At 44.4% G+C, this 18,223-nt stretch overlaps 1 protein-coding gene across 6 annotated transcripts in view; it reads right to left on the reverse strand.

Moving 5' to 3' along the window:
• rims3 (regulating synaptic membrane exocytosis 3) overlaps positions 1-18,223 on the reverse strand; it is a 320,769-nt gene that overhangs the window by 35,586 nt on the left and 266,960 nt on the right. For all 6 annotated transcript variants that reach the window (XM_063033771.1, XM_063033774.1, XM_063033772.1 and 3 more), the window contains one exon: positions 4,023-4,135. In XM_063033771.1, coding sequence (XP_062889841.1) covers positions 4,023-4,135 — 113 coding nt within the window. The remainder of the gene's footprint in view (positions 1-4,022; positions 4,136-18,223) is intronic.

Genomic DNA, 18,223 nt, shown 5'->3' on the forward strand with positions numbered 1-18,223 from the left:
GTGGTTCTGGTACTATTGGAGCCTGGGATCTACATTTTGGCGGTATGATGGAGCGATCTGGCGATTTGCTGTCCCCAAGGGGGCTCAGTGCGGCTTCGAGCAAAGTGTGTGGCCACGAGCCCAGGAAGCCTGGAGATGAGCCACGAGCCCGTGATCAACTCCATTTCTCGCAGATCTCACCGAGTAAAGCCCAGGGGAAGATTGAAGATCACGTGTGGAGGGCGAGCGGGTGTTCAGTGCTGTCTACTGGCCTCTCGCTGCTGCCAGAGGAAGGTGTCTATGTGTGACGGTCTGTCTCTCCTCCCTCTCACTCTCTGCTGCTGGAGGGAAGTGTCTGAGTTCGAATGGTCTCTCTCACCCTCGAAGCTACCGGAGGATGGTGTCTATGTGTGATGGGCTCTCTCTCTCTCCCTCTCACTCTCGTCTCCTGAAGGAAGGTCCCTGTGTTTGAACGGTCTCTCTCACCCTCGGTGCTGTCGGAGGATGGTGCTGGAGTCCCAGGTCAAGGGCAGGATTTAATCGATGCAGTTTGTGGGATTGGGCTCTGTGGCTCACGTTATGATGTGTTTCTGGTTTCTTGTTGTTGCTATTTTGGGTGATTTTGAATTGGGGCAACCTGCAGATAATGAACTCTGAGCTGAACTGAATATGCCTGGACACTTCTGATTTTGTATTTTATATTCTGTGAGTCTCACTCGATTTCTTTTCTTGCTGTTTGCACGATTTGTTTTTTTATGAGTGGGGGGGGAGTATTTGATGTTTTTCTTTAACTGGTTCCAGGGTTTTCTCTGTTTCATGTCTGTCTGTGGGAGGATGAAATGTCAGGGTTGCATACTGCATACACACATCGACAGTAAGTGTAGTTTGTATCTTATTAGCCTCAACTATCCAGGTGCACATCCTTGTCTGCTCTCAGCCTGCCTTCCCTCTTGAGCTACAGAAGCCAGATCTGTCCAGGCTGATGTCCTGGGTGGCTCCCTCCCCACTCCATACCCCACTGTTCCTCCTGTAGCCTGGCTCCAACTTCCATCTGTCCGTTCCTACCTCTGGGCATTCTTGTGCTCCTGTACTCCGCTTCAGAGTCCCCTGTGAGAATCAGAAAATCACCTCATCCAACTTCAGCCTCCCACTGGGTCTATGTGAGCTCTGACTGGAGTAAAGATGAGAGAATCTGCAGACGCTGGAGATCTAAACAACACACACAAAGTGCTGGAGGAACTCAGCAGGCCAGGCAGCATCCATGGAAAGAAATAAACGGTTGGCATTTCGGGCCGAGACCCTTCATCAGGGCTGGGGCACAAGATGAGAGTCAGAGTAAGAAGGTGGGGGGAAGGGAGGAAGAAGTACAAGGTAGAGGATGAGAGGTGAAACCGGGCGAGGGGGAGGGGTGAAGTAAAACGCTGGGAAGTGGATTGGTGAAAGGGATACAGGGCTGGAGAAGCGGGTATCCGATAGAAGAGGCCAGACTATGGAAGAAAGGGAAGGAGGAGGAACACCAGAGGGAGGTGATGGGCAGGTAAGGAGATGAGGTGAGAGAGGGAAATGGGAATAGGAATGGAGAAGGGGAGGCACTTACTTGAAGTTTGAGAAATTGATGTTCATGCCATCAGGTTGGAGGCTACCCTTAAGGTGTTGCTCCTCCAGCCCGAGTGTGGCCTCACCGTGGCAGTAGAGGAGACCATGGGCAGGCATGTTGGAATGGGAATGGGAAAGTAGAATTGAAATAGGTGGCCACCGAGAGACCCCGCTTTTTCTGGCGGATGGAGCATAGGTGCTCAATGAAGTGGTCTCACAATTTACATTGGATCTCGTTGCAAACAGAAGGCCACATCAGGAGCACCAGATACAGAAGATGACCCCAGCAGACTCACAAGTAACGTGCTGCCTCACCTGGAAGGACTGATTCTACTAGCAAAGGTAAGTACCAGGAGGGATCCCACCACCAAAAACATCTTTCTCTCCTCCCCACTTTCCACCTTCTGTAGGGATCGCTCCTTACACGACTCCCTTGTCCATTCGTCCCTTCCCAATGATCTCCCTTCTGCTATGTATCCTTGCAAATGGAACAAGTGCTGCACCTGCCCCTACACCACCTCTTTCACTATCATTCAGGGCCCCAAGTAGTCCTTCCAGGTGAGGTGACACTTCACTTGTGAGTCTGTTGGGGTCATTTACCGTGCTCGGTGCTCCCAGTGTAGCCTCCTGTATATCGATGAGACCCAACGTAGATTGGGAGACCGCCTACACTTCATACACCCGAAAAAGCAGGATCTCCCAGTGGCCACCCACTTCACTTCCACTCTCCATTCCCAATCCATGGCCTCCTCTACTGCTGCGATGAGGTCACACTCAGGTTGGAGGAGCAACACCTTATATTCCGTCTGGGTAGCCTCCAACCTGATGGCATGAACATTGATACCTCGAACTTGCCCCCCCTCCTCTTCACCATTCCCATTCCCATTTCCCTCTCTCACCTTATCTCCTTACCTGCCCATCACCTGCCTCTGGAGCTCCTCCCCCTTCCCTTTCTTCCATGGTCTTCTACCCTCTCCTATCAGATTCCCCCTTCTCCCGCTCTTTATCTCTTTCTCCTATCAGCTTTCCAGTTCTTTACTTCACCCCTCCCTCTCTCCCGGTTTCACCTATCACTTACCACCTCATATGTCTTCCTTCCCTCCCCTTACCTCCTTGTGCTAGCTTGCAATCTTTTTTTGCTCAGTCCCGATGAAGGGTCTTGGCCCAAAACATTGACTTTACTCTTTTCCAGAGATGCTCCCTGGCCTGCTGAGTTCCCTCAGCATTTTGTGTGTGTTCCGAGTGAAGCAATCCCATCAGCCTCGTTTCCTCTTAACCCTGTAATTATCCTCTCTCGTCCCGATCAAATTCTGCTTGCTTCTTTACTTGTGCCAAGGGGTAACTTACAATGGCTGAATAACCTTTGTGACGTGGATACAGGGGAAGCACTGAGAGCATCCTGACAAACTGCATCTCCATCTAGTACGGGGGTAGTGCAGTATCGGACCAGAAGTCCCTACAAAGGACGGTGAGAACAGCTGAGAGGATTTTAGGGGTCTCCCTAACATCCATCATGGACATTTATCAGGAGCGCTGCATACACAGGGCCCTTAGTATTATTAAGGATCCCACCCATCCATCCAGAGTCCTCTTTGACATTCTACCATCAGGCAGGAGACTAAGAACGGTCAGGATGGGAAACAATTTCGTCCCCCAGGCAATTGGGCTTCTGAAATATGGGCCACATCGCATTCAAAGTGTCACTGCTTAAGCTGTTCCATACCTTACAATATTTAATGCTAAGACCATAAGACATAGGAGCAGAATTAGGCCATTTAGCCCATCGAGTCTGCTCCACCATTCAATCATGGCTGATCCTTTTTTTTTCCTCCTCAACTCCAGTTCCTGGCCTTTTCCCCATAACCTTTGATGCCATGTCCAATCGAGAGCCTATCAACCTCTGCTTTAAATACACCCAACAATGTGGCCTCCACAGCTGCATGTGGCAACAGGTTCCACACGTTCACCACCAGCAATCCGCAGTGGTGAATGCACTTCAGTTTGTTGTTTGTGTGTGGTTCATCTGTAGATTTTATCCTTACCTTCATAAGTTATCGTGTGTAATGTGTACTACCTTACACCCTGGTTTGGAGAAACATCTCATTTCTAAACACATTGCATAGTAATATACATTACACGCATGTATATAGTAAAATGGCAATAAACTTGACTCGATGCACCCAGAGGAAGCCTGTGCAGTGACAGGAGAAGATGTACATTGCACACCGTGCCGGGCTGGGATTGAACCCCCATCACTGGGGCCGTGAGCAGCATCCCTACCTCTTACACAATCTTGCCACAGGCTCACGACATGTCCAAGGATTATGGGATAATCGGTGCCCGTTTCTGGGATGGCCGGATTTCAGTGGCAGCGTTCTGAGCAAGAGCAGAAGCCGAACGGTTAGCAGAATGGAATGAGGTAATGAAGTCATGGGTTGGCAACTCACCCATGGAAGGGGCGGCCAAAGTCTGCCGTCCCACCAGCTGAGCCGGACCAATGCCATCCAGAAAATCACTGAACTGCCCATCTGCTCCTAGTCTGGCCGTGGGGAAAACCAAGCTGTTAAAACAGGAGACAAGGATTAACAACTGTTCCAAACCACCTTGTACTACGTGTGTGTGTGTGTGTGTGTGTGTGTGTGTGTGTGTGTCTGTGTGTGTGTATGAGTGTGTGCACGCGCATTTGTGTGTGTGCATGAGTGTGCGTTTGTATGTGAATGTGTGTGTGTGTGTGTGGAAGTGTGTGCATGTGTGTGTCTGTGTGTGTGCGCGCGTTTGTGTGTATGTATTTCTGTGTGCATCTGTGTGTGTGTTTGTGTGTATGTATTTGTGTGTGTGTGTGTGTGTGTGTGTGTGTGTGTAAGGGTGGAGGGTGTGAGGGGTTGATACAAGGGCTAGAAACCCATGCATTGATATACATTAATATCTATTACTCCACATTCAGCAATCCCTACAGTGCATTTGTACCACATGTTTTATTTGGAGATACAACATGGTAAAAACGAGCCCACACTTCCCAATTATACCCATACAAACAATTAATCTACTAACCTATACGTCTGTGAGATGCGCGAGGAAAGCCAGGTGGTCATGGGGAGAGTGTACTAACTCCTTACGGACGGTGGCAGGAGTGACCGCGGATTGCTGGTGCTGTAACAGTGTTACACTATCAGTGTCACACATGATCAGACCTGAAACATTGGCGGTTTGTCTCTGCACAGGTGCTTCCTCATCTGCTGAATGTATCTAGCATTTTGGATTTTATTTCAGATTTTCAGCACCTGCAGCTTGTTTCATTCTCACAACAGTTTCAGCATTGTTCCTTGAGTGAGGCATTCTTGCAGCACTTAACAATTGTTGAAGGAGCTCAGCAGGTCAAGCTGCATTTGTTGGGGGAGGGTATAAAAGAATTTTTCATGCTTTGGGTTGACAGCCTGCATCAGATCTGAATTTTGACCCAAAACATCATCAACTCCTTCCACCCACCCACCCTGTGCAAAGGTGTTGCTTGACCTTCTGAGTTCCTTCAGCCGATTTTTTTTTTTGCTCCAGTTTACAACTTTTGCAGGTTCTTGTGTCTCCAGAGCTTATAGTTTGTGGTAAATTTCATTTTAAATCTACTGTGTCTCAAGTGAAACACAGAAATTTGCAGCAAAGAAATGATGAATGAGAATTAGAATCATAAAGTGCCTGTAGATAGTTCAAAGTTCAAAGTTCATGCAAGACGGTGCCAGTGACCAACTGTTGCAGACAGCTCACAAAACTACTAGGTACTCTTCTAGATCTACTTCTTCTGAACTGCAACCAATTGCAGCCTGTAATTTTATTATTGTTTACTTTTTTGTTGTTTGTATGATTTGTTCATGTTTTTCACACCAGGTGTTTGATAGTCTTTGTTGTGTGGGTTTTTAAAGGGTTCTATTGTGTTTCTTTGTTTTGTGGCTGCCTGCAACAAGACAAATCTCAAGGTTGAATATAGAATACATAATTTGATAATAAATGTACTTTAAACTTTGAATTGTATTTATTATCATTGACATATGTCTTGAATTTTTCTTTGTGCAAAGCAATACATAAAGTAGGCTATAATTTACAACAGGAAATAAAGGCAAAAATCCTGAGCCGTTCAGAAATCTGACGGCAGAAGGGAAGAAGCTGTTTCTAAAACATTGAGTGTCGGTCTTCGGGTTCCAGACAGAAGTCATTCAATCCACGTGACCTGCCAGCTGATGAAGATCTAACATGATGACCCTTAATGCTGAACTCGTGCTCTGAAGCCCTGCAGGTAACAGCAATTTACTGTCAGATACAAATATCAAAGTGTGCACAGGCACAATGCAGCAAGTGCTCAGGCCGATACCTGTAAGTATAACGAACGTCTCTGACTCCAGTCCCCTTCCTGGCAGAAAGTTTCCATAAGACCATGAGACCATAAGACAAAGGAGCAGAAGTCGGCCATGCGGCCCATCGAGTCTGCTCCGCCATTTTATCATGAGCTGATCCATTCTCCCACTTAGTCCCACTCCCCCGCCTTCTCACCATAACCTTTGATGCCCTGGCTACTCAGATACCTATCAATCTCTGCCTTAAATACACCCAATGACTTGGCCTCCACTGCTGCCCGTGGCAACAAATTCCATACATTCACCACCCTCTGACTAAAAAAATTTCTTCGCATTTCTGTTCTGAAAGGGCGTCCTTCAATCCTTAAGTCATGCCCTCTCGTACTAGACTCCCCCATCATGGGAAACAACTTTGCCACATCCATTCTGTCCATGCCTTTTAACATTCGAAATGTTTCTATGAGGTCTCCCCTCATTCTTCTAAACTCCAAGGAATACAGTCCAAGAGCGGACAAACGTTCCTCATATGTTAAACCTCTCATTCCCGGAATCATTCTAGTGATTCTTCTCTGTACCCTCTCCAATGTCAGCACATCCTTTCTTAAATAAGGAGACCAAAACTGCCCATAGTACTCCAAGTGAGGTCTCACCAGTGCCTTATAGAGCCTCAACATCACATCCTGCTCCTATACTCTATTCCTCTAGAAATGAATGCCAAAATTGCATTTGCCTTCTTCACTACTGATTCAACCTGGAGGTTAACCTTAAGGGTATCCTGTACGAGGACTCCCAAGTCCCATTGCATCTCCGAACTTTGAATTCTTTCCCCATTTAAATAATAGTCTGCCCGTTTATTTCTTCTGCCAAAGTGCATAACCATACACTTTCCAACATTGTACTTCATTTGCCACTTCTCTGCCCATTCTTCCAATCTATCCAAGTCTCTCTGCAGACTCTCCGTTTCCTCAGCAATACCGGCCCCTCCACCTATCTTCATATCGTCAGCAAACTTAGCCACAAAGCCATCTATTCCATAATCCAAATCATTGACGTACAATGTAAAAAGAAGCGGCCCCAACACAGACCCCTGTGGAACACCACTGGTAACCGGCAGCCAACCAGAATAGGATCCCTTTATTCCCACTCTCTGTTTCCTGCCAATCAGCCAACAATCTATCCACGTATGTAACTTGCCCGTAAGTTCATGGGCTTTTATCTTGTTAAGTAGCCTCATGTGTAGCACCTTGTCAAAGGCCTTCTGAAAATCCAAATATACAACATGCACTGCATCTTCCTTGTCTACCCTACTGGTAATTTCCTCAAAAAATTGTAATAGGTTTGTCAGGCAGGATTTTCCTTTAAGGAATCCATGCTGAGTTCTGCCTATCTTGTCATATGCCTCCAGGTACTCTGTAACCTCATCCTTGACAATCGACTCCAACAACTTCCCAACCACCGATGTCAAGCTAACAGGTCTATAATTTCCTTTTTGCTTTCTTGCCCCCTTCTTACGTAGCGGAGTGACATTTGCAATTTTCCAGTCCTCCGGAACCATGCCAGAATCTATCGACTTTTGAAAGATCATCACTAATGCCTCCGCAATCTCCACAGCTACTTCCTTCAGAACACGCGGGTGCATTCCACCTGGTCCGGGAGATTTATCTACCTTTAGACTATTCAGCTTCCTGAGTACTTTCTCTGTCGTAATTGTGACTGCGCACACTTCTCTTCCCTGCCACCCTTGAGTGTCCGGTATACTGCTGATGTCTTCCTCAGTGAAGACTGATGCAAAATACTCATTCAGTTCCTCTGTCAGCTCCTTATCTCCCATTACAATTTCTCCAGCATCATTTTCTATCAGTCCTATATCTACTGTCAGCTGTTTTTTACTCTTCATATACCTGAAAAAGCTTTTAGTATCCTCTTTGATATTATTTGCTAGCTTCCTTTCATAGTTAATCTTTTCCCTCTTAATGACCTTCTTAGGTTTTAAAAACTTCCCAATCCTCTGTTTTCCCACTAATTTTTGCTTCCTTGTATTTTGCTTTATTCCTCCTTTGCTTTAACTTTGGCTTTGACTTCTCTTGTCAACCACGGTTGCATCCTTCTTCTATTTGAAAATTTCTTCTTTTTTGGAATATACCTGTCTTGCACCTTCCTCACTTCTCGCATAAACTCCAGCCACTGCTGCTCTGCCGTCTTTCTCGCCAGTGTCCCTTTCCAGTCAACTTTGGCCATTTCCTCTGTCATGCCACTGTAATTTCCTTTACTCCACTGAAATACTGACACATCAGATTTCGGCTTATCTTTTTCAAATTTCACAGTGAACTCAATCATGTTATGATCACTGCCTCCTAAGGGTTCCTTCACCTCAATCTCTCTAATCACCTCCGGTTCATTACACAATACCCAATCCAGTACAGCCGATCCCCAGTGGGCTCAACAACAAGCTGTTCTAAAAAGCCATCTCGCAGACATTCTACAAATTCTCTCTCTTGGGATCCAGTGCCGACCTGATTTTCCCAATCCACTCGCATGTTAAAATCCCCCCACAATTATCATAACACTGCCCTTCTGACAAGCCTTTTCTATTTCCTGTTGTAATTTGTAGTCCACATCCCTGCAGCTGTTTGGAGGCCTATAAATAACTGCCATCAGAGTCCTTTTACCCTTGCAATTTCTTAGCTCAACCCATAAAAATTCTGCACCTTCCGATCCTATGTCACCTCTTTCTAATGATTTAATATCATTTCTTACCAATAAAGCCACGCCTCCCCCTCTGCCTACCTTCCTATCCCTCCGATACACCATGTATCCTTGGACGTTCTGCTCCAGAGACATGCATCCTTTAGCCACGTCTCAGTGATGGCCACAATATCATACCTGCCAATCTGTAGCTGTACGACAAGATCATCCACCTTATTCCTTATGCTGCGTGCATTTAAGTATAACACCTTAAGACCAGTATTTGGTACTTTTCGCTTTGATTTCACTGCAACTCATCCCAATGGCTACAAATTTGCCCCATCACCTGCCTGTCTTTCCTGACATCTTTACTGCTCACTATCTTAGAATTATTTCTGTTTTCCCCTTCCTCCGCTCTGTCATTCCGGTTCCCATCCCCCTGTCAAATTAGTTTCAGAGCCAGACAACTTTTATTTACTTTGCCCGTTCTGCTGCTGGCATTTAGGGCAGCAACCAAGGTCCTTCTTCTCAGGCAGTGTTCAATGCTCCCTTCATCATGTCAGTAGCTTCCTTTTGGTTTTCACTCATGTCAGGCATGCAAATCCTGGGTAAAGACTCAGGAATACCTTCACACTCAGAAGTGAAGGATTCTTCATTGCTGTTCTGAAACAATTTTGTTTTAATTATTAGTGTCGTTAGTTCGGAGCTGAACCCCCGAATCCGGAGGACCAGTAGACGCAGCTAACAGAAGTCTTAATGGACACCTTTAATATCTCGTTGAAACAGTTCACTGACCCTGCAGGCTTCAAAGTATCCACTATCATTTTGGTGTCTAAGAGAGTGACAGTAACTGGTCAAAACAACTACAGCCCTGAGGCTTTAAAAGGCTGGTAATGGATTGTATAAAATCCCACCTTCCAGCAATATTGGACCCTTTCCAGTTCATCTGCCACACTAACTGGCCCAATGCTGATGCCATAGCCTGGGCCCTCCACTCCATCCTACCCCACCTAGTGGGGTGGCAGGAGGATGGAGTGAGAGCAGATGTGCATGAAATGGGGAAGATGCGTTTGAGAGCAGAGTTGATGGTGGAGGAAGGGAAGCCCCTTTATTTAAAAAAGGAGGACATCTTCCTCGTCCTGGGATGAAAAGCCTCATCCTGAGAGCAGAAGCGGGGGAGACGGAGGAATTGCGAGAAGGGGGTGGCATTTTTGCAAGTAACAGGGTGGGAAGAGGTACAGTCTAGATAGCTGTGAGAGTCAGTAGGCTTATAGTAGACATCAGTAGATAAGCTGTCTCCAGAGATAGACAGAGATATGGCCTCCTTTACTGTAAAGATGAAGTCACACTCAGGTTGGAGGAACAGCACCTTATATTCTGCCTGGGTAGCCTCCAACCTGATGGCATGAACATTGACTTCTCAAACTTCCGCTACTTCCCCGCCTCCCTCTCATACCCCATCTGTTATTTATTTATATACACACATTCTTTTTTCTCTCTGTCCTTTTTCTCCCTCTGTTCCTCTCACTATACCTCTTGCCCATACTCTGGGTTTTCCCCCCTCTCCCTTTTCTTTCTCCCTGGGCCTCCTGTCCCATGATCCTCTCATAGCCCTTTTGCCAATCACCTGTCCAGCTCTTGGCTCCATCCCTCCCTCTCCTGTCTTCTCCTATCATTTTGGATCTCCCCCTCCCCCTCCCACTTTCAAATCTCTTACTAGCTCTTCCTTCAGTTAGTCCTGACGAAGGGTCTCGGCCTGAAACGTCAACTGTATCTCTTCCTACAGACGCTACCTGGCCTGCTGCGTTCACCAGCAACTTTTATATGATGGAGCTGACTGAGTTTGCAACATTCTGCATCTTATTTCAACCCTATGCAGTAGTCCCTGCCATAGCAGACGGTGATGCAACCAGTTAGAATGCTCTCCATGGTACATTTGTAGACATTTCTGTGTCTTTCCTGACATACTAAATCTCCTCAAACTCCTAATGAAATATAGCCAATGTCATGCCTTCTTTGTAACTGCATTGAAACGTTGGGCCCAGGAGAGACCCTCAGAGAGGTTGATACCCAGGAACTTGAAATTGCTCACCCTCTATCAGATCATTTCTGATCCCTCTCTGAGCACTGGCATGTGTTCCCTTGTTTTACTTTTTCTGAAGTCGTCAATCAATTCCTTGGTCTCACTGATGTTTAGTGCTAGGTTGTTGCTGTGACATCATTCAACTAGCTGATATATCCCACTCCTGTACACCTTCTCGTCACCATCTGAAATTCTGCCAGCAGTGGTTGTGTCATCAGCAAATTATAGATGGCATTTTGGGGTGTCTGTGGCGTCAGGAAGGGGTAGCACCTCTGGTGGGGTAACATGTCGCATCCTTTTCAAGGCGGTTAGTCCACCTTTGGTCCCCACCTGGCACTCAGCTCTCACCTGTGGCTCCCCGTAGCTGTTTGCATGCGACAGCGGCCACACCCCGGACAATGGCTTCGACAAGCCAGCTAAACCAGGTGAGGGTAGCCGACGGGTCTCAAACCCTCGGTGAGATAGGGAGTTGTCTATCCCAGCCTGTGAAGACAGACTCCGGCGGATTGAGCGGACGAGACCAATGGAAGGTCCAACGGTCAAGAAGGCGGTCTCTGCAAGCGTCGTGGAACGTGTAGAGCAGGACACTGCGTCTAGTCCCATCTCCAGCCATCTCGACTCTGTCTTGCCACTGGATCCAGATGGGAATTGGGAAGAGAGAGTGAGGCTGATGCTGCGTAACTCTCCCTCACTTAAACCCAAATCACGCGCTAGTTAATGGTGACAAGGTCCTCATCGACGTTGATGATGGACGAACACACAGATGGCATTTGAGCTCTGCCTAGCCCATCTCTGCTCTTGTGGTGCTGCTGTTAGTGGAACACTCTTCTGTGGATTGAAAATGGATACCAGTGTTTGATGAACAGTAACAAGGGTAAACTCTCCTGTACAAGTACTGGCTAAAACATTTTACAGCCCAAACCAGACTCAAGGCCTCTCTGTGTATCTGTGCCATAGTTTTTCTCTGCTCAGTTAAGGGAGTGTGATGCAAATGCTATGGGGCATTCACTTCCATCGCTCATAAAATGTGACATAATCACATCTATACCGTGAGGCAAGCTTCACTGGACAATGTGGACCATAATATGTGAGTACAGTGTCTGACATCACCACTTCCTTTGTCTTTTAGAAAGCCACCTCACACTGTTTCATACATTGCCATTTCTTTGCGATTTGTCGTAATGGGTTCAAGGAGTGGAGCACAGTAGCCAGGTTTGGCAGGAACCTGTTACGCTAATTCACAAATCTTAAGAAAGGACCACAACTGTGACATGTTCTTCAGCCTTGGGGCATCCACCAGTGCTTAAATTTTCTCAGCACACTTGTGTAATACCTTATACATGGATGGTGTGACCACAGTAAGTGATGTTTAGTTTAAAGTGCAGCATGGGAAATGTTCATACCAAAGGTCGGGAGAAGCAATAAAGACAACAGATCAACTACACGGGGGAATAAAGATATACATAAAAATTCTGATGAAAAGACAGCTGTATAAGAAATACAGAGAAAGTAGTAATGATGTTAACAGTAGGGCATATGGAAATATGAGAACTCTTGTCAAGAGGGAAGTTCAGATTGCCAAAAAACAGGCTGAGAAGAATATTGCTGATAATGCTAAGATTGACCCCAAGAGATTTTTTCAATACTTTAGTAGTAAATGAAAAGTTAATGAGGAAGTTAAGTGTATAAGGAATAATAGTGGGTGATAATTTAGGCAGAGAAGGACATAGTGGATACTCTTAACTCATACTTTGCTGAACTATTCATCTGCAAAGATGTTAGCATTATGCCAGTAAGTGTAGAGAAAAATAAGGTTCTTTTAAGTGACTTAGAGATCTTAGAAAGTGAGGTGCCACTTCAGCTAATAAGACTGAAAGTTAATAAATCTCCAGGGCCAGACACATATTGTATATCCAAGAGTACTTAAAGAGGTCTGTGATTATGCATACAAACCCCTAACATGTATTTTGCAAAAGTTAGTGAAGATTGGAAATGGGCTAACAGTGTCCCGGTATATAAAAAGGGTGACTACACTGATCCTGGTAACTATAGACCAGTAAGCTAATGTGTATCGTAGGTAAGTTAATAGAAACATTAATAAAGATTGAGATGAAAAAGTACCTGATAAGAACAGGCATGTTAACAGAAAGCCAGCATGGGTTCAGAAAGGGAAAATCATGTTTACTAATATATTGGAATTTATGAAGATGCAACTAAAATATATGATAACTATTGATATAACTTACTTGGATTTTCAAAAGGCTTTTGACAAGGTACCCCATGAGAGGTTAATAATCACATTACAGGAGGTAGGGATTCAGAGCAAAGTGTGTGAATAGCTGCTGAACTGGCTCAAAAACAGAAAACAATGAGTTATGCTGACAGGATTATTTTCACACCTAGAAGATGTTAAAAATGGGGTTCCACAGGGATCAATTTTGGGGCTGCTGAAGTTTCTAACTGACATTAATGATTTGAATTAGCACATAACAAATAAACTAGTAAAGTTTGCCAATGACACAAAATTAGGAGACAGGCTGATAACAGAATCAATACAGATAGATCTAAACAAAATCCTGATGTGGGCAGATAAATGGCAGATAAAATTTAATAATAATAATAAACAGATAAAATATTACATTTAGGAAGTAGCAATATTAGATATAAATATACAACGGGGAGTTTTGAGTTAGAAAGTGCAGTGTATGAGAAGGTTTTGGGTGCCCTGGTAGACTCATCACTGTCAACATCTAGACAATGCACAGAAGCAATTAGGAAGGCTAATAGAATATTTGGGTGATATAACGTGCTCAGTGGAGTTCAAGTCTAGAGCCATTCTCCTTAAGCTGTATAATGTGCTTCTGAGGCCACATCTTGAGTACTGTGTACAATTTTGGTCTCCATACTTTGTGAGGGATGTGAAGGCACTGGAGAGAGTTCAGAGAAGAGTGACTAGAATTGTTCCAGGTCAGCAGGGTATGAGCTATAAAGAAAGAATTAAATCTTTTTCGCCTAAGTTTACGTATAATGAGAGAAGACATGATGGAAGTGTACAAAATCATTAAACATATCAGTAAGGTGGATGCCAGCTGCTACTTACAAACTTTATCCATCATCAAGGACACAGGGCCATAGGTGGAGATTGGTTAAAGGGAGATTTTAGACCAACATCAGGAAGCATTTCTTTACACAGTGAGTTGTGGACATTTGTAACAAACTACCTTTTAGTTGTGTAGTTTGAGAGTAGTACCTTAGAGACTTTCAAGTCTCAACTCAATAGTAATTTCAACACACTATGTGGATAGGAATTTGGTAAGCTTTGTTGGGCTGAATGGCCTATTCTTGTCAAAAACCTTCTAATGTTCTAATTCACACTTATTACGCCATGCTCTAAGCCCATCATCTTCTAATTGTTTTTAACACTGTCTTGATATTCTAGATATGTTCCTTGTCATCCTCACTGGTATCAATAATGTCACCCTAGAAACACTGAGTGACTTGGCAGCCTGGTCTATAGCTTTCTGCCGGAGTGCAGGTGCAGATGCTCCAAAAATAAGCTTATTATAGTGATAAAGCCCTTTGTGAGTGTTTATGGTGAGAAATACATTGGACTCTTCTTCCATACCTATCTATAAGTTGGCTTTGGTTAAGTTCACTTTGCTGAAGTGTTTCCCTCCAGAAAGGTTTGCAAAGATATCCTCTATTTTGGCAGAGGATATTTACCTACTTTCAGTACTGGTTTGACAGTGACCTTAAAATTACTGCAGATCCCGACAGATCCATTCTTCTTGTCTTCTGGGACCATGGGCTCCACTCAACCTTAGAAATAATTCCTTCAGTTTCCATGTGATCTAGCATACTGGTTACTTTATCACAGATGGTATCAGAACTGGACGAGTTTTGCAAAATTTGGGTGTGGCATTTACATTTAACACTATTTTACCCTTGATATGTTTGAGTTTTCCAATGCCATCTTTGAACACTGCTGTGGCATCATCCGCTACCTTTCTTAATTTGCTTTTAGTCGACTCTATTACAGGGAATGTGGCATCCAAATGGTAGGTGGATCTCCAATCAAGTTGTAGTTGTCTCTATGGCCCTCCTGTTTTTACCACATACAAGCCCAATGTGGCTTGTTGTTTGTTGTAATTCACTGTTAGGAATATCACTCCCACAGGAATTATCTTTTCTTCAGTATAAGGTTTTAGTTGACTATCCACTAGTTTCCGTTTAATATCTTTGAAAAGCCAGTGTTCGATTCCATTTTAACTAATTTGTCATTCACTTCTGGTGTAAGCCATATTGCTTGTCTATTGTTAATTTTCACACTATAAATCTCAAGGCTACGCAGTCCTGTGCCATTTTCATCATCAGATTTTTAATTAACAGCATGCAGATTAGTGTTATTTTTTGAAACTGTAACTTGACTTTTTATCTTTTACTCTTTACTGTGTTGTCCATTTATTTTTGGTTACTCGACATGCACTTTGTGTGTGATCTGTTTTGTTATATTTTCTGCAACTTTTGCTTTTAAACCTGCATTGGTCTGGTGTATGTGAGCCCCTGGCACAATGGTAACACAATTTGTAAGGCCAGGCCAGTTTCCGTTTAGATGTTGCAATTTTGTTCCTGTTCACTTTCATTCCTGTCAGCAACTCAATTGTGTCTCTGTTTCCAGTGATACAGCTATTTCAACTGCTTTCCTAAATGTAAGTTTTGCTTCAGTTATGAGCTGTTTTTGAACGTTTTCTTGTAAGATTCCACAAACTAAATGATCTCTCATTAAGCTCAAACTGACCAAACTGACAATGCTGGACAATCTCTTCTGTTTAGCCCTGTAAGCTGAAATGGACTGCCTTTCATTTAGATTCTGCCTATGAAACCTAAAGCATTCTGCAATCCACAATGTTTCCTGCATTACTTTCACAATATCAGCAAAGCTCATTTCGGCTGGTTTGGTTGAAGCAGTCAAACTTCTAAGCAAACCACCATATATGCTTTTCCACCCAATGCACTCAGTAAAACTGGTACTGGTTTCTCATTGGATATTCCATGTGCTTTAAGATACTGCTCAATCCATTTAGTATACAAAATCCAGTAACCTGTTGTGCAATCGACTGCATCTATCTTCCAAATGTAGCCAGTCATTTCTGCTTTTAAAAGCAATATATTTTTAATTTTACCCGGTACTCTCTGTTTATGAACCCCTGTGAGTTTATCCGTTTTCTGCATTTTTTTAAAACTCAGCTATTTTTGTCACTTCCTGGAGAGATACATGCTGCAATTTTTTAACCTGACTGACTGGCTGTGGTTTTGTTTTTGAACTCGAACATCTCGCTGCACTTCAACAGCCAGGTAGCTGCTTCAGGTTCGTTTAAAATTTCCTTGCTGCCAGTGTTATATTTTGTAACTCTGAAACATAAAAACTAATTGAAAGGAAACCTGGAGCTGGGAATGTGCGTCTAACTTCATTTATACTTCAAGTGAGGTATGATGCGGTAGTGTCATGACGTATGGAATTCATTTATTTTTACATATGAATTATTTAAATGAACAAGAATAATCAAACAATATATTTGCAGTATTACTGAACTATTAATACACAACAGAAAACATTCTGTCTGATTGCATCACCTCCTTTCATGTGTGTGACTGAGAGAGACTGCAAAGGGCTACAGACAAGGCCAGACCCATCACAGGCACAACCTTCCCCACCATCGAGAACATCTTCAAAAAGCAGTCTCTCAGGAATGATTGTCACCCTCTGCAACATGCCCTCTCCTCATGACCACCTTCAGGGAGGAGGAAGAGAAGCCCAAATCCCCACACTCAACATTTTAGGGACAGTTTTTTCCCGCTCTGCCATCAGATTTCTGAACGGTTCATAGACACTACTCACTATTCCTCTTTCACATTATCTACCTGCACTCAGTGGCCATTTTATTAGGTGCGCCCGTACGTCTGCTCATTAGTGCAAATATCTAATCAGCAACTCAGTGCATAAGAGCATGCAGACATGGTCAAGAGTTTCAGTTGTTGTTCAGACCAGACATCAGAATGGGGAAGAAATGACTTTGATCGTGGAATGATTATTAGTGCCAGACAGGGTGGTTTGAGTGTCTCAGAAACTGTTGATCTCCTGGGACTTACACACACAACAGTCTCCAGAGTTTAAAGAGTATGGTGCAAAAAAAACCCATCCAGCGAGAAGCAATTCTGTGGGTGAAAACGCTTTGTTAATGAGAGAGGTCAGAGGAGAATGGCCGGACTGGGTCAAGCTGACAGGAAGGTGACAATAATTCAAATAACCATGTGTTACTACAGTAGTGTGCAGAAGGGCATCTCTGAATGCTCAACACATCAAACCTTGAAGTGGCTGGGCTACAGCAGCGAAGACTATGAACATACACTCACATGAACATACAGCACATACCTAATAAATTGGCCGCTGAGTGAATCATAATTTTATGTCTTGCACTGTACTGCTGTCACAGTACAATAAACTTCATAAATCAGTGATCATAAACCTGAAGCTGATTCTGAACGCCATCAACCACCTGTACTTCACTGTCCATTTTGTGTTAAGTGAATACAAATAGTTATGCAGCTTATTTTTGTAGTTATAACTATCCATTTTGATACTGTTTCACTCCCTCCCATTTAATCATACGTGGGTAGGGATAGGAAGGTGGTATCAGTGGATGTTGTGCAACTCATGGGTGAGTAGGGGCAGGATATCTGGATCATCATCTGACTCATTGAATCAACCCATCAGTGTCTTTGCAGGTTTAATATTGTGACTTTGCAAATAATACTTTCAATATTTTATGTGACTGTCATCTGGCTGCTACAACCTGGATAAGAGAGCCAGAGTGCTGGGCATTCACCAAAACGGAGGCAGTAACAGGACGAAGTCAATGGATTATCCGTCACACATCAGCTGCTGACCGGAGACACAAGAGACATCAGGGGCAGCAATCCACCGGGGGAGCTCAGCGGGTTCAGGCAGCATCTGGACAGTTTAACCTGTCACCTGGACTGCAAGATAGAGACCGGGCTGAGGAGGAGTGATGGAGCAAGAGCCGGCAGGTGATAGGTGGATCCACGCAAGCGGGGAGGGAATGGTGAAATGCAGATGAGGGAAGTGAGAGTGGGAATAGTGCTCAAAATTGGGAGGTGATGGGTGGAAGTGACAAAGGGCTGAAGATGCAATCTGATGGGGGAGTATGGTGGAGTGTGGATGAAAGAGGAGGAGGTGGGGAGGAGTTTGCAGGTGATGGGCAGATGGTGAGGGTGGGGGAGAGGAAAGGGTTGGGGTGATGGGGGTGCTGGGCTGAGTTGTTCAGGAAGAGAGAGTAAAGGGACAGAGGGGAAGCACAGGTTTTCCACAAAGCAGTGTCCTAACCTGCTCTGGTCTCACCGAGGTGGAGGAGGTAACAGATGTCGGATGCAATAGATAACACAGGAGTACGTGCATGTGAATGACTCCCCCATCCTGAAAGGCTCAGTAGGGCCCTGGACAGTGGTGGTGAGGGAG

This window comes from Mobula hypostoma, chromosome 26, assembly GCF_963921235.1.
Source record: "Mobula hypostoma chromosome 26, sMobHyp1.1, whole genome shotgun sequence".
NCBI lineage: Eukaryota > Metazoa > Chordata > Chondrichthyes > Myliobatiformes > Myliobatidae > Mobula > Mobula hypostoma.